Source organism: Trachinotus anak, unplaced genomic scaffold (genome assembly GCF_046630095.1).
Source record: "Trachinotus anak isolate AG129_WGS33_773 ecotype Australia unplaced genomic scaffold, CSIRO_AGI_Tana_v1 ptg000010l, whole genome shotgun sequence".
Classification (NCBI taxonomy): domain Eukaryota; kingdom Metazoa; phylum Chordata; class Actinopteri; order Carangiformes; family Carangidae; genus Trachinotus; species Trachinotus anak.
Genome location: NW_027273861.1, coordinates 13,795,372 through 13,823,190, shown reverse-complemented (window position 1 = coordinate 13,823,190; position 27,819 = coordinate 13,795,372). Strand labels below are relative to the sequence as shown.

The 27,819-nt window shown below is 40.8% G+C and overlaps 2 protein-coding genes across 7 annotated transcripts; one reads left to right on the top strand and one right to left on the bottom strand.

Annotated features, from left to right (window-relative positions):
• Positions 1-108: 108 nt before the first annotated feature.
• LOC139627093 (small ribosomal subunit protein eS27-like) lies at positions 109-1,845 on the top strand. Its single transcript, XM_071487749.1, has 4 exons — positions 109-298; positions 750-858; positions 978-1,088; positions 1,182-1,845. The coding sequence occupies exons 1-4, from the start codon at positions 293-295 to the stop codon at positions 1,208-1,210; spliced, it is 255 nt and encodes an 84-aa protein (XP_071343850.1). The 5' UTR covers positions 109-292; the 3' UTR covers positions 1,211-1,845.
• tpm4a (tropomyosin 4a) lies at positions 1,573-23,796 on the bottom strand. Of its 6 annotated transcripts, XM_071487743.1 has the most exons (10): positions 23,760-23,796; positions 23,282-23,521; positions 21,560-21,685; positions 7,053-7,186; positions 6,708-6,825; positions 6,509-6,579; positions 6,330-6,405; positions 5,171-5,233; positions 4,652-4,721; positions 1,573-2,963 (listed from the first exon to the last, which is right to left on the bottom strand). In XM_071487743.1, exons 2-10 carry the CDS (start codon positions 23,393-23,395, stop codon positions 2,881-2,883), a joined length of 855 nt encoding a protein of 284 aa, XP_071343844.1. In that variant the 5' UTR covers positions 23,396-23,521; positions 23,760-23,796; the 3' UTR covers positions 1,573-2,880. The 6 variants fall into 6 exon arrangements, with proteins under 6 accessions (XP_071343844.1, XP_071343843.1, XP_071343846.1 ...); XM_071487742.1 differs by lacking the exon at positions 23,760-23,796 and having other exon boundaries at positions 23,282-23,611; XM_071487744.1 differs by lacking the exons at positions 1,573-2,963; positions 23,760-23,796 and adding an exon at positions 3,684-3,920 and having other exon boundaries at positions 23,282-23,603.
• Between the last annotated feature and the right edge of the window lie 4,023 nt (positions 23,797-27,819).

Genomic DNA, 27,819 nt, shown 5'->3' with positions numbered 1-27,819 from the left:
TTAACTTGGCCTTCAGAGAATAGCTATTCTATACTATTCTCTAATATTTATAAAAGTGATTATTGAAGCGATATAATTATGTTCTGATCACGGGCAGTGTGCAGCCACTTCTGTTGTGCCTCCCTAAGGAGAAAGTCTCCACCTCCTCGGTTTCCCCCGGCACTTAAACATCAACCTTGGTCATCAGAGCAGCAACACACGGTGACTTTGTCGAGAGAGGCGCACTTGTACGAATTGCACTTTACTACATTGTTATTGCCTTGGACGAAAACCCTGAGTGATCTGAGTCAAAATGCCTGTAAGTAAAAATGTTTATATCGCTATAAATATTATTTTCTCTCTGATTAGAAACGTTAGAAATGGTAGATCAGTTATAGCTGACAGAAAGATGCAGGGATGATGTGTAATTAACTGATTAACTGAACATTATGGAAACAGAAGGGGAAAGATTTAATAATCAGATGATACATGGGGTGAACAGCATGACTTTGCCTGGACGTGTTGATAAATTATTGCTTGCATTCAGTAGATACAACAGGTATTGCTGTCAGTGAGGGATGATGCCCGGGCTTGCCTGGACATGTCAGTGTACCTGCTCTAACTAGCAATTCATCCATCAGACTGTAGGGGGCATTGGGGTACAACCAAAACAATAAAAAAAAAACATAATTGCATCGTCATTTAATGAATAAGCAAAGAAAAATAAAGTTGGCTAAACCATTAAAAATGACAAACTGGCCACACTGTAGTTGGCTAAGGATCTGTTGCAGCCCAGCTTCACAGAGGAGAGGAGAAGACACAAGAAGAAGAGACTGGTGCAGAGCCCCAATTCTTACTTCATGGATGTTAAATGCATAGGTGAGGACTGTGGACCCCTACTGCCCACCACTATTCATTTCCTCACTGATTTTCTATTGTATCTGTGGATTAATGATGTGTGTTTAAGTGGGCTGTTCACATTCATCTTTAAATATCAGGCTGCTACAGGATCACCACCATCTTCAGCCATGCCCAGACAGTGGTACCTTGTGCTGGCTGCTCTTTAATCCTCTGCCGTCCACGAGGGGGGAAATGCAAATTAACTGCTGGTGAGAAAACTATAACCATATAAATGAGTGATTCTACCTGACCGTTTTGTTTACGAGGAGATGCTAAAATGTTTCATTTTTTTGACCATCTAGGCTGCGCCTTCAGACGGAAATATTCCTGAGGAGAAATGAACCTGTGCACCTGTGACAGGCAGTAATATGGACACACATAAATGAGTCCAAGCCTCACACTCCATGATTTTAAGTGTGGCTGATTACACCCTCCAAAATTATGATAATGTGGTGTGACATTTAATGTCCCCTGTGGGATTGAATTGAGAAAGAGCAGGGGAAAGGAGCTATGCGAGTAAAGATTGACAACAGACGTTCCCATATGCTTAGATAGTATTGTATGTACTGTATGTCAGAATGATACGATGAAGCGATGGATGTGGAGTAGTTCTGACTACTGTCAGACTACTCCAGACTTAGTGAAACATGTTTCGTAGTCATCAGAATGCTCAAAAACTCAAAGGAGTCATGATTTCTGTAAAACATTTATTAGATTGACATAGAGGGGGGTGGTGAATGAAATATTTCAAAACGGCCTCAATCAAATGTGAGGCCTTCTTCATGGCCCTGGCACCAGATGAAACCATGATGACCATCACAAACAAAAATAAAACATTTTAAGAATTTATTGTCTGTCTTATGTGTGTTCTTTGGTCTTGAGAGTTCCCCTGGCAAAGAAGAAGTGGTGTAAATGAAACAAACCCCCCCTCCCCCCAAAAAAGAAAAAAAAAATCAAACAATACAACTTCTCACATACCTAACATTATTCTACTATATACAATAAGTATCCATGGTTGACAAACTTAACTGAGCTTCCAGTGGTTTGGGGTTTAGCTCACTCATGTAATACAATATATTGTAAAACTAGTAAATATTGGCTACATTATGGCATATTGTTGGCAATGATGCAGAAGGCGTCGATGATCAGGTTATGCTTAAGGAAAGGTACTACAGATTACATATTCACCTCATGGCCTAGATACTGTACATGCGCAGCTCTCAGTTTCCGCACAGACCCCCCACACCACAAAGAGAAGAAGAAGAACGATGCGCTGCAAATTTTCTGCGCATCTTCAACATGTCGGCCTCAGGATGATCAGGCAGAGGAGGCATTACTTTTTAATTAAATGTAAAGAAGCCTACTGAGACTGAGCAGCATGTGCCTTGATTTGTTTATTTATGAATGAAACCTTTCCATAAGGTCACCTGTCCATTTGACAATCTTGCTGTATAAAGACAGATTTAGGACACTGCTGAGACACTAGAGCCGACTGTTAGGTGACTTTTGGCCTCTTCAGGTGTTACAGCATGAACTTCATATCACCACTGGGTGGCTCTTCAGAACCACACTAATGTAGACAGAGAAACCCAATACCATCTGTAGCCTATGTATTAATATAATCAGACAGAGGCTTAATGTATGTGCACATAAAATGTAAAATTGAGCCGTTTTAAGTAGTTGTGTGACCAAATCTGAGGTTTCTTTGGGTGTATTAATTGCCAGTTCTTTCTAAATGAGTGGTCAAAAATTATTTCTGCAATCACAGCTGGAGATTAAAAAAATAAGTGATGGTTTCAAAATGACTTTCCATCTTTAAAAAAAAAAAAAAAAAGAAACAAAGTTGTGCCTTAGAAAAAAAAACATCAAGGGACAAGCATTAAGTTAATCCCCCTTTTATGTGGGGGAATAAAGATTTTACAGCTCGAAATGTGGAATGGAGTCGAACATTTAATGGAATGTTACATGACGATCTCATCCTCTCCAGTTTCCTCTCTGTATTTATAAGCTGTTCAGTTCCTGCAGGGTCTGGTCCAGGACTTGGTGCATGCCCAGATTCTCCTCTTTGGCATGTGATAATTTCTCTGGAGAGAGGAAGAAAAGTGACATGGTGAACCCTCGACCATCAGTAAATAATACCGCTCTCACAACCGTATTGTCATGCTAATTCATTCCCCTTCATAGTTTTGTCAAACAGCATCCCTTGAAAAACTGCACAGAGCACCGTTTTACTGGACAGATGTTTTGCATAACTACTTTGGTTAAGTTGTGCCACATGCAAAATTCAACCACACCGCAGTGCCTTCCATGCATGAACTGCTGACTGTTATTCTCTGCTAAGGGACTGTTAAAATACTGTATATGGACTTCTTAGAGGACTTGTGTGGAACACCATGGAGTCATTCATTGTGTTAGATGTTACCTTGTGTGAATGGTGTTGATATCAGTATGTACTTTATGGACACAAATGGCTGTGTAATATCAGAAACTATCAAAAAGACATTACATTTAAAAACCAGAGTTTTTTTCAAGGGTCAAAGGTTATTGGAAACTGCATTAATTCACACCAAAACCAAAGTAAATCTCACCAGAAGAGCTCACCTTGTGTAACTGATAATCAGATGGACAATGCACAGTAACAACCAATTGTACAACAACAAACTGTTGGTTACCTAATTACAAAAATAAAGAGTGTATAGTAAACTATGTAGCAGGGGCTATCAATTGAATGTTTCACTATTCTACTTTACATCAAGCTATATGCTAGTGTGGAATCATCAAGAATGGAGACATAAGCTGCAAAATAGGAAAGAAAATGATTTTTTAATTAACTTTGTTGCATAGTAAGCTGGACAGAAGGCACATATAATCCACAGAGAGAAGACGATGAGTCCAAACATTCAGAGAAGGCAGGAAAAGGGAAGTAGGAGGCAGAGAGAAACAGAGATGTTAGAGCATCTACAGAGATGTCATGTCATTGAGGGCATGGTCCAGCTCCTCACTAATGGCCTTGTACTTCAGCTTCTGAGCATACAATTCATCTGGAGGTCAGAGGTCGACAGGAAGTACAGGCAGGTGTCAAGGACAGCAGCGACACAAACAAGCCGAAAGCAGGACGAGAATGAGAGACAGATGGAGGCAAAGAGCAGAGGGAGGAAGGAGAAGACAAAAAAATAGGTCAGGCTTTTTAAAGATGCAGAAATTGCTTAAAAGAAAGAATGATGCACTTCTAATTATGCTTGCAGTTCTTTTGCTGGGAGAGCTCTGAATGTCTCATAAAACTGCTCCAATAGCTCCATAAACTCAGCTGCCTGTGGTTCAACAACTAAATAATGCAGACCTAAAAACATTCGAGCGCATTCTGTCCTCTCTGCCACATGGCTGACATGGAGTAGTTGTCCTTCAGAAACAAGGGTCTTAGCTTATCTTAGGCAAGGACTTCCCATAGGTTTGGCAGGGAACCCTTTCCTTTCCACAGACAATATTTCCAGTGACACTGAAATAGGACACCCCTTCTGGGATCCATGTCAAAGTGAACTATATCATTGTGCTTTTGTGCAATAAGATGTTGGCCCTATTATGATTAGAGTTAGAGTCTGGCCTACAAGAAACTATGCTAAACTATCTATTTGTGGTTCATCAACAAACACATCTCCTAATTTATTGACAATGAATGTGACCTTTGGCCCTTCATGTCTTCACATCACCTATTAAAAAATGTACATTTTGGTGCAAAGTGGAGCAAATCAAATGAGTAGTGCTGGTTTCATACCTTCCAGGTCATCGATGGATTTTTCCAGTTTGGCCACTGTCCTCTCTGCAAACTCTGCACGGGTTTCAGCCTGACAGGAAAACAGACACAGGATGTCACACAGTACATATCAAGCTCTAACCAATGAATGCAACATGCACAACTGGTTCAGGGCAGGTTTTCAAGAGCCTCTCTGTACTTTCCAAAGTAATCATAAAATGTTTTACATTTAGGTTTTGAATGCATGCATATGATAATTGATGATAAAAAATGAATAATGAGCAGCGAAAGTCATCAGTTTAGAGACCAAAAAAAAAACAAACAATCTGAAGTGTGTTACAAAATAGGACTTGATAGCAGTTGATTATTTTTTGACATTTGAGACTACAATTCAATTGTAATGCCCACCCCTCTGTATCAAAAAGTACCCTCATTTATGTGTGGTACTGCTTACTTGTTTCACTCCAAAAACATACAGTACATGTAGTACAACATTTCCTCATGAAATCTTTCCTGGGATCACTAGAATCAGGATCTCACCTCCTTCAGTTTGTCAGTCAGAACTTTGATCTCCTCCTCATACTTGTCCTCTTTTTCCGAGTACTGTTGACAGACAGAGATGCGGATAAATAATGTTATCTAATTAGTAGCAGAAATACAAATACAAGCTCGCACATGCTTTCACCCATCAACACACTATCATTATTATAATAGAACCACTCCCTTTCAGGAATATGTAAAAAGGGAGGCTGATGCACGAAAGAGTTGAGGTGTTGGCTTGGCCTGGGAACAAGTTGAGCCGTGATGTCAACCATGGCAGGCCTGACTGAACAAAGCGAATGCACACTCGCCAAAGGAGAGCAGTCATGTGGCAAGCCTGGCATGCTGTCATGTTGCCTGTCTGCGCCTGGGGAGGAATGTACTGCAGGTCTCTACCAGCTGCTGCTTTGCATATGCGGAAACAGCGTCTTCAGGCTAATTTGTCATATACACTGCAAACATGTATTTAAAGGAGGTCCAGTCTTGCACTCTTGATACATTCAGGTTTTCATCTAAACAACCTGAAGAGAAAATAAAAGGTTAGGTTTGTAAGTAGGGCCTGATGATACACAACTATAATGAAGGTAGATTGAAACAATACTTTGGTGATGTGGTGTCCCTCCACAGTCACTCAAATTATTGTCCACTGAGCCTCGAGAACAGCCCAAATGATAGGCTACAAGGAAGTGGAAATGAGTATATGCTGGGTGCCAGACCTGGTGTTCAGAATATACTGTTGTGTATATTTAGGTTGTTTGTGTGTGTTTGAGAAGAATGAAAGAGAATGAGAATGAAAGCAGCCCAAAGGTAAGATTTGACTTAACTGTAGCTATTCTGATAAAGAGAATATTTTACCACTGATGCACAACGAATAGAAAAATTGGCTTTAGGCAGAACAAAATATTGCCAGAGTCAGTGAATGCATCCTAACTTTGTACGCAAGTGGTTTTTCCTCATAATTTGTGGCTAGCCTTCTACACAACATTACTAGACACAAAATTAAAGTTTGCTACATTTTCTGCTGCATCTGCTGCATTTTCCTGTGTGGAAAAACCCCAGGAGGGAGGCTAAAAAAGAAATATTAGCTCGAAATGTGACTATGTAGTTGGGTTAGGAAATTCAGGAATTGCCATGCACATCATTCACATGTCACTCTTACCTTCTCAGACTGGGCTTCTAAGGACTTAAGGTTGTTGGTCACATTTTTCAGCTCCTCCTCAAGGTCACTGGCTTTACTGCAGAGATAAACATAGACATATGCATGGTTTTAACGGTAGCCAAACAGGTGTGTATCTGTGTTTATATATATTTATGCAACTGGGTGTTCATTAAGTTTACCATTCTGAGAGCTCGGCTCTCTCCTCAGCTCTCTCCAGCTCTCCCTCCAGGATCACCAGCTTACGAGCCACCTGGGGCGAAAAACATTAAATCTTGAGGGGAAACATTTTTGGACTTTTTGGACTAAAAAAATGCCTGACTAGTGGAGTGCATCCTAATTTAGGGATGTCAGTTTTTCTCCAAATAGCCCCTTGCTCACCTCCTCATATTTACGGTCAGCCTCCTCTGCAATGTGTTTGGCCTCCTTCAGCTGCATCTCCTGAATCTCCATCTTCTCCTCATCCTTCATCGCTCGGTTCTCGATCACCTTCATCCCTCTGAATGGACAAGACACACAGAAGGTCAGAGTTCACTGATTCCAAACATGCATACAAACAAGATTTCAGATTATTTATTTTGTCAAAGACAGATGGTTGCAATAAACAAGGTAAAACACGTGATCCCACACGTAGCAAATTGCAATACTCAATATTTAAATCCACTCTACAAGGAATTAAACCATGTGACTCAAAGAATTTCAAGGTGGATGCTGGTTTATACTGACCTCTCGCTCTCATCTGCAGCCTTCTCAGCCTCCTCCAGTTTCTGCAGTGCCGTGGCCAACCTCTCCTGGGCTCGGTCCAACTCCTCCTCAACCAGCTGGATCCTACGGTTCAGAGCTGCTACATCACCCTCCGCCTGAGAGAGGGAGGAGAAAAAAAAGGGGAGGAGAGAGAATTTTAGTCATTCATTCATTGAACTTTAAATCATCCAAACTGGTCCTCCCATCCCCCTGTTAAAACAGGAAGAGAAAGAAAAGGCACAAAGAGGGCAGTCCACAGTCAGACATAAAATATGAACAAAAGTTGGGAAAAGATGAACAACAACCCGTAGCCTTGTTTTAAGTGTTTGCACAGCACAAACAAACTTGAGTGCACAAATCAGCACAGTGTTACTGTTTCATCAAGTAAAGTCCACCTGAAGGAATTAAATAAATGCTTCCGGATAGTTTAAGTTTTAAATTCACATATAGTTAATTTGTTTTTTTAAGGCTGCTAATGTCTCTGCAGGAGCCTGCTGGAGGAAAATGAAACTTTTATCTAGGAATCAGGTGTGTCCGCCCGTCTGCACAGTCTGCATTTCCTGTATCACTGCCACCATCAGGAGGTTAAACATTATGTGTTTTATTCATGAGCATCCTAAAATTAATCAATCACCTCAACATTTACAAGACTTTTTATATAATACCGACTTTCTCCCAAGTGTATTAATACATAAATAAATATACCAAAATCTACACTCACATGTTATTACATCATATTTGAAACTAGTTATGGAGAAGAACAGTAATGTTGGGGTTTTACAATGTTACACCCACTGTACCCAATTCTTTTAAAAACATTTACCAGAAGATATAAATGGATATGTTGGAAAAGAGGTAGCTACAAAAAACGTTCAATGCAAAGCCTCTATAGGACTCTACAAGTCTGACTGCTAGTAAACTAAAGCACATTCAATTCCATGCTCTCACTGAGGTCGCTCGTGTTTCACAAATCAATAGCTGAAACAGAGACAGCTGGAGGTCCTTGGAGGATCTATAGAAGCAGAGCCTACCTGTAATAAACAGTCTCTGATGAAATGCGAGGACTAACTGCTGAGTCTGGCTGGAGAGTTTAATCCTTCTTAATGTCTGAAGATCGCTGGATTTCAGATTTCAATGAAATGCTTGCAAAAACTCAATTTCCGGAGACTGAATGCAGAACTGGGGCAAGTAGGGAGGACAAATAGGGGTTCTTCTCATCTACTCTTGATAAACAAAGGCAGAGAGAGGAAAAAGAAAGCAAACAGACAACTATACAGGCATTTCCTCTCTGCTGGCCAGGGAGTTTATCCAACCACCACCTCCTAGGGAGCTGCATTCAAACTGAAAACCAGTCCAACTCAGTTTTCATACAAAAGATACAACAAAGAGACTTAAGTTTACTACCAGAAAGCACTACATAACTGCACTTTCGAGCAAAGTGTTGCAATACTGAACCATTCATTCAAACCCAGAGCACTCACGCATGTTTACTCCCTATTCCTAAACTGAAGCAGCTGAGGATTTCTTCAAACAGACATTATTCTGTGCACAGTTGCGAGGCAGCAGTTAGTAGGTCAGTGACTCATTAGCTAGTCGTTCAGAAGTCAGATCAACAGTCATTTTACAGGTAGGTGAGTCATTCTGCTACACATTTGGCTATAAAGTCACTAAAGTCACAAAAAGAGAAAGAACTGGCATTGAGGAGGAAGGATAACGCTGCACAGAGAAGCAGAGAGCTCGGAAAGCTCATTGGAAAAGAGTTATTAAGTCTGTTTTTGCTGAGAATAAATAGACCTCCATCCAGTCCACTATTCCATTCTGTCATAGACTCAATATTTCAGGAAATGAAGGCATGGTTTCCTGCTTGTTGGTAGCTGGCACCGGCCTCTTTTTAATTTTTAAGATTTTCTCCATGTCCTCTCCATGTCATCTTAAACTGCTGACTGGCCAGTCAGTCTTTCCACCTCTCTCTCTCTCTCTCTCCCCCCTCCCTTGGTTCTTTTTCACCCTCTCCCAGGTCCTGCCCTACTGCACCCAAAGCTGCCAGGGGAGGCCACTGATATGAGACAGGAAATGTCTGTTGAACTAGAGTTGACGTGTCTTAAAACAACCAGCACTTGACAGAGGAAAGCCTAACCCCAACACGGAATGAATAAAAAGTCATAAATCGGTCGAAACAGCTTGAAATCTCATCAGTGATGTCCTCTACACAGGTCTGCATCTGTCGACACTACATCTGGCTGGTGAGAAATGTTGGAGAGAATTAAACTGGAGCCTGAAATAACAGATATAGTTACTTCCTGAGTCCTGAGTAAAGCAATGTGATGTGAAGAATACCGTCTGCACACAAACAAACATGCCATTCATGAGCTTTAGGTCATCTACACTGGCACATCAGATGCTGTAATGCACTTCCAGATGCGGACACACAAACTCTGCAAACACACGAACAGACACTCTTATTCTGTCAGTCCCGGCCTCCCTCAAACACACACACAAACTCACATAATTACCAGCTAGCAACCAGCTAGTTTCCTGCCCAGTAAAATGTTTGTTGTTAAGCAACATACAAACACAAAAACTAAAGTCTGAGCTACCATTATGGTGGTAGTATGTCTATGCTCACAATCAAATGTGCGCAACCTGTGCTTTATCTGGAACCAGATTTTCACAGTCACAGGGGGGAATTCCCTTATCGACAGACACAGCCTTGTGTCAAGTTAAAAAAAAAAAACTGGGTGCGTACAGTACATACTCTCATGCCTCTAATTCACTGAGCCATGACCAAAGAAGACGAGAGGTTTTCCTGTAAATCCTGAAGGTAAAGCTGAAAATACTCTCCCCTCTGTTTCAGAACATCATTAAACCAAAGCCAAAAGGGTGGCAACACAAGCTGTTTGAAAAGTATTCTGAGCTCTTGCACAGAAAATAATTCACGCAACTGTAATGTTAAGGTAAAAGCCACAGAGAATGAGAAGCACTAAGTCGAACGACTTTACTACAAGAATAGATAATAGCGTGAAATGAGGATCTTGAAAAAAAGTGACAGGAAGTCAGCAGCCCAACATCCTTTCATTTCCTCCCTTTGATTGTTCTTTCTTTCAGAGCTGGTATTCTCTCCCTCTGTCTCTTTGGCCATGCCCCTTCCTTTAGCACCCACTTTGCATTCCCCGGCTGCCAGGGACGCACACCGCCTTATATGGTAAAACAAACTATGGAGAAGGTTTGTGTTGGAGTATCAGTAAGATTGTGGCAGCGAGCACACATGCACACAAACACACACACGCACACACACATATATATAGGTAAAAGATATGGGAGCTGTTCTGTTATCAAGCCAGTTTAATATGTAACACCAGACCTTTCTAAGAGGTGAATGGTATTACATTAATTCATGGCTGCTTAACAGTTCCCGTAGACCAGTTAGTGCCTTGCTATAAGATTCCCCAAGGATAGTTTAGTAACTTTAGCCACAGCCAGCAGCTTGTTAGCATGAAGGCTGGAGCCATGAGGAAACAGCGGCACCTCTAAGACTCACCAATGGACATATTATAGCTCGCTTATTTCATCTGTGCAAAAAGTGTAAAATGGACATTTTCTATGCATTAAACAAACTAGTTGGAATGTGTTAATTAGTGAGCTTTAGAGGTCACTTTGGACAGAGAGGCGCTCGCTGTTTCCCCTGTGTTTCCAGGGCTTATGCAAAGCTAAGCTAACTGGCTGCTGCCTGTAGCTTCATATTTACTGTAAAGACAGGAGGGTGATATCAGTCTTGTCATCTAACTTTCAGCAAGAAAGCAGATAGGTGTATTCCAAATAATGTCGAGCTATTCCTTTAACATGGGCCATTCTCAGCTGCATCAGTGAGCGACACTACAACATGGCGGACTACAGGACTCGCTCTAACGTGCTTTTTAACTGACCTCTCTGTCAGTGGTTGACTATCTAATGTTCGTTCGCCTCCACACAGTAAACAGTCTACAATGTGACTTGAAAAAACAGCACAGGTCTACAGGGACTGACTTAAGAAGTACCTGAGTGTATTATATGTATTAGAGACAGGATCAAGGACAAGTGAAAGAGGAATCTAATTACTGGCTGATTCCAGGGCAGTGGGCTAATGAGCTGCACAATGCTGTTGGGGTTCAGGGGAAGTTATTCCTGACACTGCTGCTCGGTACTCTCAATGTGAATGTGTGTCTGTGTGTGTATTATCTTTTCCTATACAGATCTGGCATGCAAAGACAGCTGCATGCAGTATAAGCTAGCCTGTTATGAGATATGATATGTAAAAAAAGGTCATTAAACTTCCAGACAAGCGTCACAATGGGCTCTCTCTGTGTAAAATGTAGTTTGTCGTCATTTTTCTACAGTGTTTATTTAGACTTTTACACAAATCTTGAACTGGCTTGGGGCTTGAGTTCAAACACTGCCATAGGGTTAGGGTTGGGGTTTGGGTTAGTATCTAAAGGAGCTGACTGAAACCCATTTGTCAAAAACTAAACTTTTTAGGATTCATAAAGTTCTTGGTTTTGTTGGAATTTACATAACTCTTAATTATATTTTTGGGAAACAGAAAAGGTGTTAAATTGTGTGGTCCCTGGACAAATAGAGAGCAGGTGATTTAACTACCGACAGGTCAAGTAAACATCCTTCCAGTAAAAGTTTAGATGGTGCTTTCACGCTAAACAAATTCCATTTCCACTCTGCTGTACTAGCACTGACTTGCAAACAGATGCAGAGATGCTAAAAGTGTCTCACTGAAGCTTGCATGCATCCATAAACAAATGTGCTGGTTTAGAAAAGGTTCACACGCTGCTAGATGATATATAAAAGCTGCTCATTTCCACTCTCTAAATGCTACTTAATGACATTATAGCTAATTTAGCTGTGCTAGCACAGACTGTACAAATATATTCTACTCCTCGGTTGAGCTACAACCCGCAACCTTGGCCTGCATAATCAGCTAAGCCACAAGCCAGTAACATGGAAGTGTTCCCCAGAATGCCAGCGACTGCCAAAAAGTGTCCACATGTGGCAGTTATATCTGGAAAGTTGAGCTATTCCCAGGGAGAAAGTCCAAAGAAAACAGTGACACCAGGAAGTAATTCTTTCCACCGAATCTGTTCGACTTTCAAGCCCACTGAGCACATAAATCAGCAAACGGATGATACCTTCAGTTGATTTTGACAACTTGGTAAGCATTATTTATACATTACTACCTGCAATTACCTTTCAGTGTGAGATGTAAGTGGTGTAAAATGAGTACAGTTGTCATGCATGTAAAAAACAACTTCATTGTGTCTTTCAGACTCAGTTTTGCATTAAAAGACTGACTGAGAGATAAGGTGTTTCTTTAGTTGTACACCACTTACTGGAGTCACCATTAACTACTGTAGAAACACAAAGTCCACCACACACTAATCTTCCTGTTGATCGGGGCTGGAGCTCAGGGACAGGAAGTGCTTGGAGTAGAAGCACAGGAAGTGCAGGACCACAGTCGGCAGACAACATCCTGGGAGGGACAGTCTTCCCAAAGCAGATACTTCGGGGGAGGTAAATGTCCCACTTCCCCTTTTAATCTGCTTTTAGACATGTCTCGGTACACCACAAACTGCATTTGTGCATGCTATTTGGTAATGCTAAATGTCACCATGGAAACTATTATGTTTTCTGATGACAACATGGACATATTTAGAAAAACTAAAACTTGAAAAAAGGAAATAGATATTTTGAAGCTTTTAATTCTAAGCTTTTTAAAAAAATCTTTTATTAATGTCTTTTCTTTTTTATTAATAAAGCCTTTATTTAGTCTCAAAATATTAAAATTATTGAAACACGTTCATCACAGATCTAAACTCAGTCTTTCAAATTTAAAAAGCAGCTGATTTGGTCGACCTGTGTTGCTCACACAGTTCTCAGGGCCGTGAATGAAGTACAAATGATCTTTGGCCTGACTCTCAATGCTGAACCTTCAACCACCATACAATATAACTGTATAACTGCTGTGAGCACTATGAAAACTGAACAGCTCATTGAGAATAATGGCCGTTAATAAAACACATCTAAGCAGCAAATGAGTGTTTCAAGACTATGTCATGTCTGTGTAATCTGACAGAACCTTTAAGCATTACTGAGCAATTGAGTAACGTCTCAAGAGGTGTCAAAACCACATTAGAAATAACACAAAGCAATTACTTTTAGTTTTTAGTGAGAGATGTGGCCAATTGTTTTTTGTTTTGTTTTTTTTTGTTACCTCCTCATTTTCAAACAATGATTCATTACCTTAACATACTCAGCGAGATTCCTGTTTTGATCTCCCCATGATCCTATGAAAGAGTTTTTGTGCCAAGGAATAACTCCAGGTTGGCCTAATTGTTCACATATGGGACCACAGCAACGCCGCCACACAAACACACCGCTCTGTTTGACTCTGAGTGCACATGATGTGTGACAGCTGAAACTGCTTTTTACACGTTAAAGCTGACAGGGATGAAATGGAGGAACTTAATTTAACATTTCCACTCTGCAGGTAAAGGACAGTTTCAAACCCCTATATTTAGGATTAACATGCAGACACATTTAATAAGTTTATAACACACTGTAATGTAGCTTTACACAGACTTTATAAAAGCTTCTAGAAGGAGTTGTCAACAACTTTAACTCTTTAACTCTTTAACTGGAGACCGGCATATAAAGAGATGATGAGTGACATTTACTGTTGTTGAAAATACTGCACAGCAATAAAAACATTAAAATGTCCCCATACCTGCTTATAACCACATTACGATGTGTTATAAACAATTTGGTATATACTGCTTATAAATGATAAATGAGGGGTTAAAGTTTTATCATTTGTGACTCAATAGCTAAAATACAAAGGTGATGTATGTTAAATCTTGTATCGTGTAAGATGCATCATATTGTTCAAATGGAGGATATTTTAAAAGTTAATTGTAGAAATAATGTCTAAGTACAAGCTCATGAGAGGGACACCACTTGTGACTCTTGAGCAGTTACTATACTCATGCCTGCCCCCTTGTAAGTGACAGGAAATGGCACACTAACCTCATTTACCAGCAGATATTAATATGAGGTGTATAGCTTACTATCCCATTTACTATTCTCATTTTAACGCCCCTGATTTAGTTTATGACCGCAGGTCGGACATAAATATTTCACTGAACAAAACAAACATTTATACAAGAGTGAAGAAGAAGAGAACATCCCACACTTGATGTTAAAGTCGTTGTGCTTCAAGTGTCCCAGTCATTCAGTGGCAAACAGACAACTATGACATCAAAGTTATAGACTGTAATTCTTTTAAAATAATGATTACGAATGCCACTGATGTCAATATTCGAGGTGACATCAGAATGATTACCCACAAGCTCAGCGAACGCCCAGTTGTCAGATTAAAAAGGTGCCTTGTTACCTAATAGGCAGTCTGTAACAAAAGGGGTTAGTCCTAGAGCAGGCCCACTCCTTTCATCATCTCAGCTGCCATATCTTTACAGCCACACCTTCCCCTCCCACTCTCCTTGAATCTTTCTACTTGTCCTGTCATTAACCAGCTCCTATGCAAAGGACATGGCACCGTGTGCTATAAAGCAACATGTGAAACAAGTCAAGACTGTTACCTATCTGTACTGCAAAGCGTTTTATTTCCCTCAGCAGTCTCTACCTTTTCTTTTGTGTGAAGCTGTAAAACTCGGATGTGGGTAGAGTCAAGAGACAGACAGGCGACCAAGATGGGCAAGTGCTTAGAAGAAACAGATGAGTCACTTTCAACACATCCATGCGTGTAGTTTGAGTAACCACACATTTGTGGAACTTCAGCAATGACTTGTGATACAGCCCAGGTTGTGCAACTGCCGCTGATATTGCGTACTGACATGTAAAAACATAAGAGGGCTGCGACTAATGATTATTCATCGATTCATTATTGATTAATCCACCAATTAAGAGTTTGGTCTATAAACTGTCAGCAAATAGCAAAAAAAAAAAAAAAAATGCCCATCAAAAATTCCAGAGCCCACAGTGACGTCTTCACGTGTCTTGTTTTATCAAACCATAACAGCCCAAAACCCAATGATATACAGCTTACTACCAAGGAAGACTAAGAAAACTGGAGATGAAGCTGAAACCAGTCTTTTTTTTTTTGCCATTATGGCTTAAAATAAATCTTTAGTTAGAAAATTGCTGCCTATACATTTTCTGTTGACCCATTCATCCATTCAGTGACTAATTGTTTCAGCTCCAGTTGAAAAGGGCACTTTTTTTTTTAGAGTAAAGTCCTTTGAATCCCTAATAACAGAGTAGGCAGTACTTTTAACTCTGCCCTCTATTTTCCTATCATCTGTGGAGGCACGGTGGCCTGGTGGTTAGACCCTCAAGCATACAGCTGCGGCTGGCACACATCCATCCATGCTGAAGTGCCGGTCATTAAGAGTGTGAAAAGAGTGTGAATTTGACCGGAGAATAAAAATATCATCCCATTAATCCAAATGCTGGCAGCTCTAAAAGCTGGTAAGTACTTACAATTACAATAAAGCCCAATCAATATGTAATAACACGATTCGTATTCATCAGAAGTCATTTGGTCACTGACTAATAGCTAAAATCAATTTTACGCAATAGGTTCAATGCTGTCTACGTGGTCCACGTTATTCTCAGTAGTTTTGCAGCGGCCTGTAACTCAGACAACACTGAGCATGCGCAAAGACCTGCAGGAATCCAAACTTTTTTTTTTTTTTTTTCATCACAGACCAACGCCTTGCATTGTGGCACAATCACGCCCGCGAATGAATCAATGACATGAGCTGCCTAAGACTTTTTAGAGCCCGAGAGGTGGACAGGAAGAAGTTAACGCCATTTAATCGGCCTGTGAAACAACAGGCTGGAAAAGACAGGGGCTGTTGTGACAGAGCGAAAAGAGAGGGTTTGATTGTCTCACTTTCTCTCGGAGCTCCCGTTCACCGTCCAGCTCTCTCTGTAGGACCTGAGCCCGGTCCTCTGCCTCGTCGGCCTGCTGCTGCAAACACTGGATCTTCCTCTTCACGGCATCCAGAGAGTTCATGCCTGCCATTCTGCACTGTTTTCTTACTTAATTTAAGACTACACGTAGAAAAAAAGATACACACACACAGTTAAGACTACTTTGGGGTTGTGCAAAAAAAAAAAAAACAAAATAAAAAACGTGGGCTGCTGCCTCCTGCTTGTTTGGTCTATTCAGAATAATATTATGATAAGAAAAAAAATGACCGATCGTCGATTTTAAAAGAAAGAAAAGTCGATGTCCGTCCGGAGCCAAAAGTCTTTGGGAAGTAAAAGATTCGTTCAAGTGCAACAAAAGTTATATAACCAGGAAGTAAGAGTGTCCAGGTGCTCTCCAAGTGCTTCTTCTGCTCAGGAGGAATGTGAAGTTGATGAGCAGTGTGGAAAGTTGTCCCCAGGAATGTGGCAGCTTTGGTCCGGACGCGCTGAGTTTGAGGAGGAGGTTTGGTAAAGCTGCGCGGTGAGGAGAGCTGAGAGCGGCAGGCTGTGAGGGGAGGAGAGAGATGGTCGGGACGATGAGGTCAGAGAGGGCGGGGCGTGTGTGTGTGTGTGTGTGTGTGTCACTTTCAGTTATTGTAAAATTTCTCTTCTCAGTTTTAAGTTGAAAGTTTCCAGCTTGCTGACGATGTGGCATTAATGTTTACTGTCCTCTCCAACATTTCATTGAGACTGTTTCAGCTGTTCCAGACCTGGGAGTCAGGGCTGCCCAAGGGGTTGCAAAATAAATCCTACGTGTTGTGTGCTGCTGCAAGACAAGAGTTGTTCATTTTTTCTGCCTTTTCTAGATTTTTTTTTTCTTTTTCCAAGCTAAATAATGGAAATATGTGTTTCTTAATGACTAAAAATGACGACTTCTTGATTAAACCAAGCGGTAGTTAAGCAAACTGGTGACGGACACAACTGTGACAAGGGCTCATGATTGTACAGTTTGAGAATCAGTGTGAGGATAATATAAAATACCGTGTAGAGTTACCTCAGCATATTACATGATTAGCTTAAAACAGATTTGTATTGGTATCAATGTACCTGTTTTTGCAGAAATATCAAAGCTATGACTCAGGTCATTTAGAAAGTTTTCCCATTGCATAGTGTGCATACTTGAGAACTCTGAAAGTTTATTTTCCAAGTGTCCAGTCTCCCTCAGTAAACACAGCATATTGGCCACACTACTGTAACAAGCAGATCTTAGGGAATTTGTTTACGTTGACAAAATGACGAAATAGTGTTATCTGAGACTTAAAGATCTAAAATGTCAATATTATAGCAACAAAACTCCACCTCCACTTCAGTACTACTGATGTACTACTGTTGTAGTATTCAAGTCCAGACTTGAGTCCAACTCGAGTCCTTTGATTATTCGGATTTGTGAATCAACTTGGACGTGAGCACTCATGACTCAGACTCAGACTCAGACTCAGACTCGAGCACTGACTCAGAAGTTGGAGACTGAGACTCTGACTTTTTTGTTACTTTTTTGTTTCTAACACGCTTGCAATTGCATTAGTTTGGCTGTTGTGTCACAGACTTAATAAACTCCTTTTAAAATGGTGACAGCTGTGTCATTTGTGTTGAATGTAGTATTTCATTGCTGTAATTCAGCACTTTGACTTTGCCAGAGTGCAGCTCTGGAGCCCATCTTAGACCATGACTCAGACTCAACCTTGATGACTTGGACTCGGACTCAGGTAATGGGGACTTGACTTGGATTCTTCTTCGGTTGGACTCGAACACTTTCGAAATGTTAAAACCAATCTAGCTCTCTTCCGCATCATTTCACGTATACGGTTCAGCCTGTCTTATCAGGTATTATTGGGAACTTTGTGATCTTGACCATATTTTTAAAATAACAGTTTGCTTTTCTTCTGTGAAGGATGCTTTTATAAGGAAGGTATGGTTGAACAGCTTGTCAGCTACTCAATCTGTTGTCTTGCCATTATTATTATTATTATTATTATTATATGGTTTTTTAATTGTCCCGGTCAGTTTACTTCTGCTGTGCTGTTATTGTTATTTCAAGCATTGTAACGATGCATATTTTAGTGGAACTTGTTTGTCAGGACATTGTGTTGAGTAGTGTTGTGTCTGTGGTATTTCAGAAATTAAACAAGTGTTCAAGATTTTGACATTTTATCAGTGAATGAATGAAACATATACATATCTCAGCATGCAGCAAGCTAACCACATGGCCATACACTGAGTGAGACACTTGATGTCTATTTACCTCTGGGGAAAGCTGCTGTAATGAATCTTGAAGTGTGCAATATTCATTATAAATGTCTCTATTTTTAAGGAACTATGTCAGAGTTTGTCTTGGGGGAGTAAGCAAACAAACATCATTTATGCCTGCCCATAGATGATGTGCATTGTGTGGGTGTAAATCAGATTTATGCTCCATCTTTCATGTTTCTCTGCCAGCCCTGCCTGTGTTTACCCTCATTGTTTCTATTCACATGTCCAGCCCTGAGAGCAAACAGGTTGGGTGGACGGATGAGCAGGCCAGCAGATCTCAGCTCAGCTCAGCTCAGTTCAGGTTCAGCTCAAATTCAGTCCGGCTGCTCATCTGTTGATCGAGTCTCTGATTTGCCCCTTGCACCGGAAAAGCTGGAAACATTGATTTCATTAGACACAGGAGGGGCTTTCTGTTTGCCTTGGCTGCATTCCTCGCATACCAGAGCCCCCCCCCCCCTTCTTTCTCTACCCAGCCAGCCACCACAGTCCAGCTTTCCCCTGAAACGGTAACTGTTGCTGTGGTGAATGCTGTTGTCAACATCTGCATTAAGACTACATGGTGCCACCTTTATCCTTTATATCCTGTGTGCTAATATTGTGACCCAAAGAGAGACGCTTTGTCTGAATACTTGAGCTGGCAGTGAACTGTGATGACCTAAATATCAGCGCTACTAGTCCATGTAGGGCTGTTGTGAATCATAACTGCTCTCTTGTTGGGGTCTTTGGCTCACTGTTCTGCTTTCCCAGCCCCCTCCAGGTTTCCAAAATCTGCTCTCTGTGTGAATTCAGATGTGTAATGACTTGACTGCTGCCTCTAATAAGTGACATGTGGAGAGGAATTCATGGACGTGTATCAGAACAGCTTCACTAGCTGGAAATGCTGGTGTCAAGGCGAGGGACTTCACTGTAAATATGTTGTCCGGGACGTCTATTCTTAACCAAACTTTTTACATACTCCAGCACACCCAGGACTGGAAGCAGTCTCAAGCCTCACAACTTCAGCAACTACTTTTTTCCAGGGGCCCACTTGACCCACTTTGCATGTGAGGTTTCTCAGAACTATTCTCAGAGTTTATTTAATCACCGTGTGAGGATAATCCAGCGTGTCTCAGCCTTCGACTCTGTGTCTGTATGTCAGACACTTCCCTTCTCTTTGTGTGTAGTACAACACTGCATTTCCCGGGGATATCCTCCACAAGACTCAAACAATACCACATCTTGGTGGAAGCTGAGAGAGTTTTTTTTCATTTTCTCTGCTCATGGATTGTTTAGTAATCTCATTGGAATGAGATGCTGGATTTTTATCTGATGCTATTAAAGCTTCATTTCACTGATAAACTCTCTCTTTCTCTCTCTCTCTCACCCACGTGCACACACACAGACACACATGAGTAAACACACATGCCTGTGCACACATGCTCAAATGCTAGATGAGCTACCACTGACAGATATATAATGCTGTGGTTTGCGGTGTTGCCAACAATCTAAAGTATGATCTTTTTTCCCCAGATGGCAGCTGATTAGTCTCAGAAGAACTGTCTTTTCTAATGTTCTGCTACATTTACTGAAATTAATTATACATGTACACACAAATATTCTCAGAAGCTTGAGAATTAGTTTTGGTCTCACGTAGAAGACACAGTTGATTCCATACAAGAGTGGTGGAAGAAGTAATCAGATCTTTTACACAGGTGAAAGTAAAATTTACAATGCAGCAGTGTAAAAAAAGTCCATTACAAGTAAAGTTCTGTATTAAAACGTTTAAGTAAAGTTCTGTGTTAAGAAGTTTACGTAAAGTGGAACTCCACAGATTTTAAAGATCTGAATCTGTGTTCAGGCCTTCAGGCCTCTGTCCGTGGCTCCAAACATAGCTGGGCGAAATCTGATACATTGCCTCAAGTGGTGTCACTTGAGTCAGCATCAGTTCGGGCTGAAGACAACAAGTTGGAAAATGAAAAAAATCTGTTGGTGGGGAGTTTGAAGGAGCTCACTCCTCATCTCCACTTGAGGCTCAATGCTACATCAACTGCTACTATCATTAACATTAACATTATTGTTGCTGCTGTTACTGCTTATAACTGTTACTACTATTAGTGCATTTCTCTATCTCTCTTATACTTTAAAGAGAAGCTCTTCAGCTCCTCTAATTGGAAAGTGTCTTGAGATAACTTTTTTTGTAATTTGGCACTATATAAATAAAACTTGATTTGATTTGATTTGATTTACAGACATAAACACACATGCATCTCCAACTGAACTATCAGCAGTCTAGTTGCATTGTGGTTAATGTAGACACCAGGTTTTGACAAGGAAGAAGAATGCCTCGAATGCCTTGAACAAAAGGACAAAATAGCTGGTTAAGCTGCATTGATTTTGATCCTTTTTATATATATTTCCCTCTGAAATGAAACAACCAGGTACCTTAAAATTGTACTAATGAAGTACAATATTAGATTAAATGAGCTTAGATTCCAACACAAGGCACCAGGATCTGTAGGAGATGTAAAATGTTTTCCATGGTGATCATCAGGGGATATGTAGAGACTGAGAAGCAAAATAATACCTCTGCATTTTTGACATGCTGTTTGTGATTTTAGTAAAGCCTACATGTGTACAAAAGTACAAAAACTAAAAGACAAAAACCCAGACTGGAATTTGGACAAAAGGCATGAAGACAGTGTAGTTAACAGAGATGATGATGATGATCATGATGATGATGGTGGTGGTTACAGTTTATCCGTGTGCTCATCTTTCTAGAGTGGCTGCACAGGAATGTACCAGTCTCTGAAGTGCTCCAAACCATTCACAGTGGATCAAAGTAAACCCACAGCTGGTACTGGCTTAGAAATTGTCCAGCTGTGGAATAATGGGCCCTAGTTTGCAGTAGTGCTATGGTAACATGTGTGTGTGTGTGTGTGTGTGTGTGTGTGTATGTGTGTAAGTCGGAAAAAGTAAGTAATTAACCACAAGAGCTGCAGCTTCTCCTTGATATCCAAACTCTTGCTACCAATTCAAAAGGAATCATTTCTACATGACTGCATTATTGTTATATTACCTTGTATTCCTGACAGTTTCATGTCACAGTTTCAGTCCAGTGAAGTGAAACTCAGTTGACCCCCCCCCCCCCCCCCCCCCCATGTGTATATATATGTATATATATATATATATATATATACAGTACAAGTGTGTGGCTCTTCACTCACGTCTGCAGCTTTCTTCTCAGACAGTTCCAGTTTCTCCTGAGCATCTTTCAGGCCCTCCGAGAATTTGTCCAGTTCGTCCTCCGTCTGCTTCATCTTCTTCTGGAGGTCCATCAGCTCTTCCTCCAGCTACAACATGAGACACTGTTAGTCCACAACACCACACACTGTCTCTACTGAGAGTCTCTTTATCCAAATTCTACATGTTATAGGTTTCTACCCAGCCCTATTCTATTCTATCCTATTCTATTCTATGGACCAAAACCTTCAGTATTTTCTTGTTTTCAGTGTGTTTGTAGTGTGTTTGGTGTTTTTAGTGTGCATTTAAATAATGGTTCAGTCTAATGGGACATTGGTAAAGCCAAGGTGTTTAAATTCAGGTTACTGATAAAGCAGCTGTGGCTGATTTGGGAGTCTAATCTTGTTTATGATGTTTGGGAACGTTTAAATGGTAATGGTTTACTATCAGTCTCTCATGACAAGAACCCCAGTATACAGAGCCTATTCCTCTTTCTCTCTCTCACACACACACACACACACACATTCATACATACACACTCACGGGGTTAAGTGTTCCCCCTAATCAGTGTTTCCCTGTGAGCCCATGAAGCACTTCTGATAATCCCACTGAATTCCACACAGTCATTCTCTCCTGGTGTCTAAAAATACAGCTGCTATCAGTCAGAACACACAGGCGCCTGGACCATGGGCCCAATCTGTGTATGTGTGTGTCTGTGCGTGTGTATGTGTAAGTGTTCGATCTCCTATTTATGTGACTACAGACGACGGCTCAGACAGACGCTCCATTAACTCTCTTGGTCCTGGAGGGAGGGATGTCCCCACTTTTTCTTCCCCAAAGACCAAATCCTGACCATGGGTGGTCTCTCACCTGAACTGGCCAGAATGCACCATATGAGGGTGTGTTGTTTTCTCTTTGTGCTCTCTTTGGGCCTCACTGTAAACAGCTTTCACACTGACCTATTGTTCCCAAATTCAGTTCCTGATGATCTCTTTCACTATTTGTTATTTGTGCTTTGTGGGTGGTGTGGTGACTCAGGTGGTACCTACTCCAGTTTGGTACTGCAATAACTTATACTGATGAAAAGTTGGTTGGATTTGTTCTTTCTACAAGATCATGAATTTTAGCTGTAACTGAAATAACTACATGCTTATTTAATACAAAATGGAGACTATCTTTTCAAGAGTTTATCCCGAGACTGTTGCCTGGCCTTTTAAGGAGTGGTGTGTGTGTGTGTTTGTGTTTCGCATACTGTCACAAAAAAACCTTCAAAACTGTGATGCTACTCAAATCAAACAGTAAATTAGCTGTGAGGAATGTAGTATAAATACATGAGAAAAATGTTTATAGACTGTTTCCGTAAAGGTATGTCTGGTACGGCATCACTGTTGTAAGAAATGGATAAAGAGGAAAGCCTTAAAGGGAAAGCAAACATACTTGTCTTACACTGGGTCCGCGTATTTCTTTTACATAGAAAATTCTTCATTTTAAAATAGATTTCGTCCACCTAGTCATTGTGAACCTTTTCGCCAAGAGGTATCAAAATTTGGTTTGTGTTTGTGTTGTTTATTGCTCAATATCTTAATCTCTGCATTTGACATTTGGCTTATTCATGCCTGATCACAAGCAGTACTTGTACACTGACACTATAACTGCCCTCACTACTGACCCATCCATGTCTTTCTGTCCTGCTCTTTCATTCTCACCTGTTTGCATTTATCCTCTGCTGCCTTCTTGTCCGTCTCCGCCTGCTCCGCTCGGTCGATGGCATTCTCTTTGTCCAGTTTCAGCATCTGCATCTTCTTCTTGATGGCCTCCATGGTGGTTGCTTGGTTGTATTTTCCTCTCTGAGATGATAAAAGGCAGCTTCAAAAGCCCAAGTCTTGTCTCTTGTTGCACTGCGATGCAGTAGGTTCAGTGCTGGTGAGAGCTGGAGTCCAACAAAGCTGCAGAGAAACAGAGAAAGATAGAGAGACAGAAAGGGAGAGACAGAGGGAGTGAGACAGAAAGAGCTGTGAACAGAGATGGAGAGTTGAGCCCTATATGGGTAGTTATTTAAACTGCAACAGAACCTGCCTCCAGTCCCTGATCACCCCCCCCCCCCCCCCCCGCCTCCTCCCATGTTCTCACCCACCCTCCTTCTATCCATCCTTTCTCTCTCTGTCCTTTCATCCCTCCACTCACCACTCTGTGTCCACTCCATCCTGACTCCCTGACTATCACTCTCTCAGACACACACTCCACCCTATCAAACCACCCATCCAAGCTCTTTGGGAGGAATGGTCTGGCTGCTGCACCCCACTCACTCACTAATCTCCTTATTTGGGTTGCTTTGTTTTGACAGAAAGAAGGAGATCAGACAGGAGAGAAAGGAGCGCAGGACTTGTTTCCACATTTAACCTCCTGTCAGTGGATAAAGGGTCCCGCTGGCATGCAGCATCTCACACACTCTTTAAAGAGAGTATGGATGAGAGAGAGAGGGAGTGAAATGCAAAGTAGAGGGGGGATAAAGAAGGATGGAAAAAGAACGATAAAGAGTTCCCATGTTGTAATCACACAGTCGAAATTTTGACATTAAAGCTGATCGTGTTGCACTGCCCAAGTCAAATGTTATGTCAAGGAGACTGAATTGGTTCTTGCAAAGTTAAAGCCTAAACAGAGGCCACGATGTGGTTTCAAAGAAAAACACAAATGTAGCTACCATGGAAAACACACACAAACAAGACAAGTAGGGATTACATGAAATGAGTAATGTCACTAAGCTGTAATACTCTTCGAGGTAGCGTGATGGTACCTGTGTTACCTCTACCATGCCATCACTAAGCTGTTTTGGTTTTATGGTTATATGATGTAATTCTGACAGTTTCTGCATGGTTGTTTCAAGTGCGATTGTCAGTGGCAGCAGAAAGAAAAAGGTATCAGAAGTTTATAACAAGTCATGAAGCACCCTGTGAAAGTTGAGTCCAGTGCACCTGATATTTGAGTTGGATTAAACCAGATGGAGAGTCAGAGTCGATGTGAACAATGGAGGGCTGTGGCCACAGTCGCCCATAGAGAGAGAGAGATGTGTAGAAAGGGAGAGGATCCTTGAATGTATGCGCACAATGAGAAACACAAGCAAAGACATTAATGGACGCACACATTTATTCCCCAGGACTGGCTTTTTAAAATGCTTTTCATAGTTTATGTGTAATGGTGTCCTTTCTGAATGATTCACTAAATCAGGTTGCAACATAGAAAAAGTTATTACAGACTTCAGTGATGTTTAAATCAGTTTCTAGGAAATCTGTGGCTCCGTTTAATGCAAAGAAATCAACTGGCCCAACAGTCACTAGCGTCACAAGTTGTTACATAACTTCTAAATATAACACTCTTAGGTTGCCATATTATACACTATAAACTTTGACATATAATCCACTGTAAATGTTAAGGACTTTTATTATTTATTTATTGATGCAAACATGGATAATAAAATGTGTTTTCTTTAAGGAGTGGGAAATGTCCTATTATGCTGACCTCACCAATGCTAATTTAGTTATTTAGCCAGACAACGATTATTAGCACAGTCTTTTGTAATTTGAGGTATTTTTGAGTAATGTCATTTAAAACTTTCCCCAGTTTACGTTATTATTAAAAAGTTCGATCAAGTATCAGAGAGGTTAGATAAGGCTACTATATTCCATACGTTCTTCTTTTTGTCTTTCCTTTAAGTTTCTCTTAGCGTTCATGAGCAGTATATAAACATTTGATAAATGGTTTATAACCATTAATAAAATATAAGCTGTAATCAGGTGTCTATCAATGAATTTGTTGACAATAGTAACTCCTCCTGTGAGCACCTATAAGTGAAGGCTGGTGTATAAACAGATAAATAGTAAAATACAGATGTAATTATATAATCTATGGCTTCATGGGAGAAGTCATCATTTTTGATGTGTAAAGCTCCACTTAGTTAACACTTATGTTTCAAGTAGCTGGATTGAATTTATATATGATATGTTTATCAGTTTATTTTTTTGGTGCTTTTTCTCAGGCACATGGATTGATGTATGCAGGCCATAATACTTGAGTGTCACTGCCCAAACTACAACTAGTACTACTACTCTTCTACCTGTTACATAACCACTGAAGCCATAATTTCAGGCAGGAATGGGAATTATCAAACAGTATCACCTGTCACTAAACATCTGCAATAAATCCATATTGTTGGCATTATATGACCAAGGTGGTTTGAAGTATTACTGGCTTTACTCTTGATGTAAAGGCTGTATTTAATGACATAGCATTATTTACAAAGATAATTTATGAGCATTGGAATCCAGACCCTCTGAGCGATCCACCATCCTGTGTCAATACAACATGAAGCACAAGGCTTCGATTCAAAGCATATGTTCCCCTTGCCTTCAAAAAAAAACTTAAAAAACAACAAAAGTCAAGATGAATTTAATGGCTCCACTTATTTCTCAAATCAGGTTTTATTAGGGGTAAAGCTGTTAAATAAGTACAATGTGCAGAAACCCTGCTGAACTCTGTAGTTCTGCTGTTTTCAGCTGCTGATGTAAGCAACAGTTGTCTGCAGTGTGGATGTGGAGGAGCTGCAAAACTGATCCACAACTGAAATGCCCCGCCTCCTGTGGAACAGGAAGAGACAGTCAGGAGGGAAAAAACACAGGATGAAGAGAAAATATCACAGCTACTGTTAACTGGTCAGACAGGTGGTCTGTGCAGAACAACTTGGTCCTTAAGCAATTGTTGGTTGGTGCCTGGCAGCCCGTCAAAGTGACTGCAGCTTGAACAACAGTGTGGTTCAGTGGGGAGGAAGGGCTATGTATTGATGTTGTTTGACTGTCGTTGTGGCTTCACCCTGTTACACAATGAAAACAGGAGCAACAGCTTCAAGGTGGTGTGATGCACTATGATAATAATCTAGACTAGATTAACTATTATCGTGATTAAACTTCATGTCATTTACTGTCATGCTGAGACGTCTGAGTACAAATTAACAAAACTGTAGGGTGGTTTATTCAGCTTTTCTTGACTTTGGGATACTGAACCATATTTATGGATTTGGATGAAGTCAGGATGCCCGTCATGATGATTCTTTCCTGATTGTTTTCTCTTAAGTACAAACTTTTCCAGGTCAATTTTATTCCTGTATTTGCTTCAAAGGGCTTCATGACATTTGGCACTATGTGCCATGATTTGGATGAGTACAAATTTCAAAATAAAATCCTAATTTGAAATTTGAAATACATGTCTTAATGGAGCAAAAGATGTGGGCTGACCTAACAGCATCTCCAACAGATATGAATGGTAGATGTAATAGTGAAGTTATTAAATTTCTATCTGAACCAGTTGATTTCTTTTCATCTCCTCGATCCTTAATGTGAACTGCACCAGCAGCAGGCCTCTGCTCTGCTCTCTGAAGCTGCAATTCTAAGTCTGCTGCACACTCTCACTGTATGAACGTTGCCATCTTCCACCCAGCCTCTCAGCAAGTAATTCAAGAGTGTAATTGAGTGTTTTCAATATCCTCCCCTGATGTTCCAAGTATGCTTTCTCTTACTGGTGCTCAGCCACAGAAATGCTGTGGAGGGCCCCAGACGAAACATGAAGATATTTTGCAAATGCAAGTTGAGTAGCCAGTGACAGTGTATGTTTTTGATTTATGATGGAGAACAGGGCACAGTGGAGAAGATGAGGAAGGAGCAGAGAGGGAGGACTCTGTGGACTGGTGTGGACTGAATGCAGCTAAAAGGAGAATCATCATGGTTATTTGCACAGCTGAAACTTTGGTCCTTCCAGTAGAACACGAAGTCTTCTTTGTGTGTATGTATGTGTGAACTCCTGTAGCCTCAGGTGGAAACATACCTCATGACTCACTTAGACAGGACACCACCTGGACTTTGGTGACACACATACGCACAGCGCATCTCCGCTGTAACATTTTGTCTGTACAAGCAGAAGCACATGTTTCCTGTATGACTACGAGCTTCTGTGCTGCCTGAGGTGACGTCATGACCCCCCACCCGACGTTCCCCCACATACCCGCATGCACACGCACACACACACACACACACCTCCTCCACAGGCATTTTACAGATGTTTGGATCACAGCTAACCAATCAGCAGTGAGTTTGCATGTCTGAACTTCGCTTAGCTCTCAGGCAAGTAAAGAACGTCACTGTTGGTAATCCTGATGAAGGTGAAATCACAAACATGCACACACAACTACAAGATGTGA

Bases quoted from the DNA above. Each gene is read 5' to 3' on its own strand.
- LOC139627093 (XM_071487749.1), top strand. The intron at 859-977 runs GTGAGGACTGTG...TTTAAATATCAG, and splicing joins CATGGATGTTAAATGCATAG to GCTGCTACAGGATCACCACC. The intron at 1,089-1,181 runs GTGAGAAAACTA...TTGACCATCTAG, and splicing joins GAAATGCAAATTAACTGCTG to GCTGCGCCTTCAGACGGAAA.
- tpm4a (XM_071487743.1), bottom strand. From the start codon at position 23,395: ATGGAGGCCATCAAGAAGAAGATGCAGATGCTGAAACTGGACAAAGAG. The intron at 6,406-6,508 runs GTAAACTTAATG...TTATCTCTGCAG, and splicing joins AGAGCCGAGCTCTCAGAATG to TAAAGCCAGTGACCTTGAGG. The intron at 2,964-4,651 runs GTATGAAACCAG...TCCTCTCTCCAG, and splicing joins ATCCATCGATGACCTGGAAG to AGAAATTATCACATGCCAAA.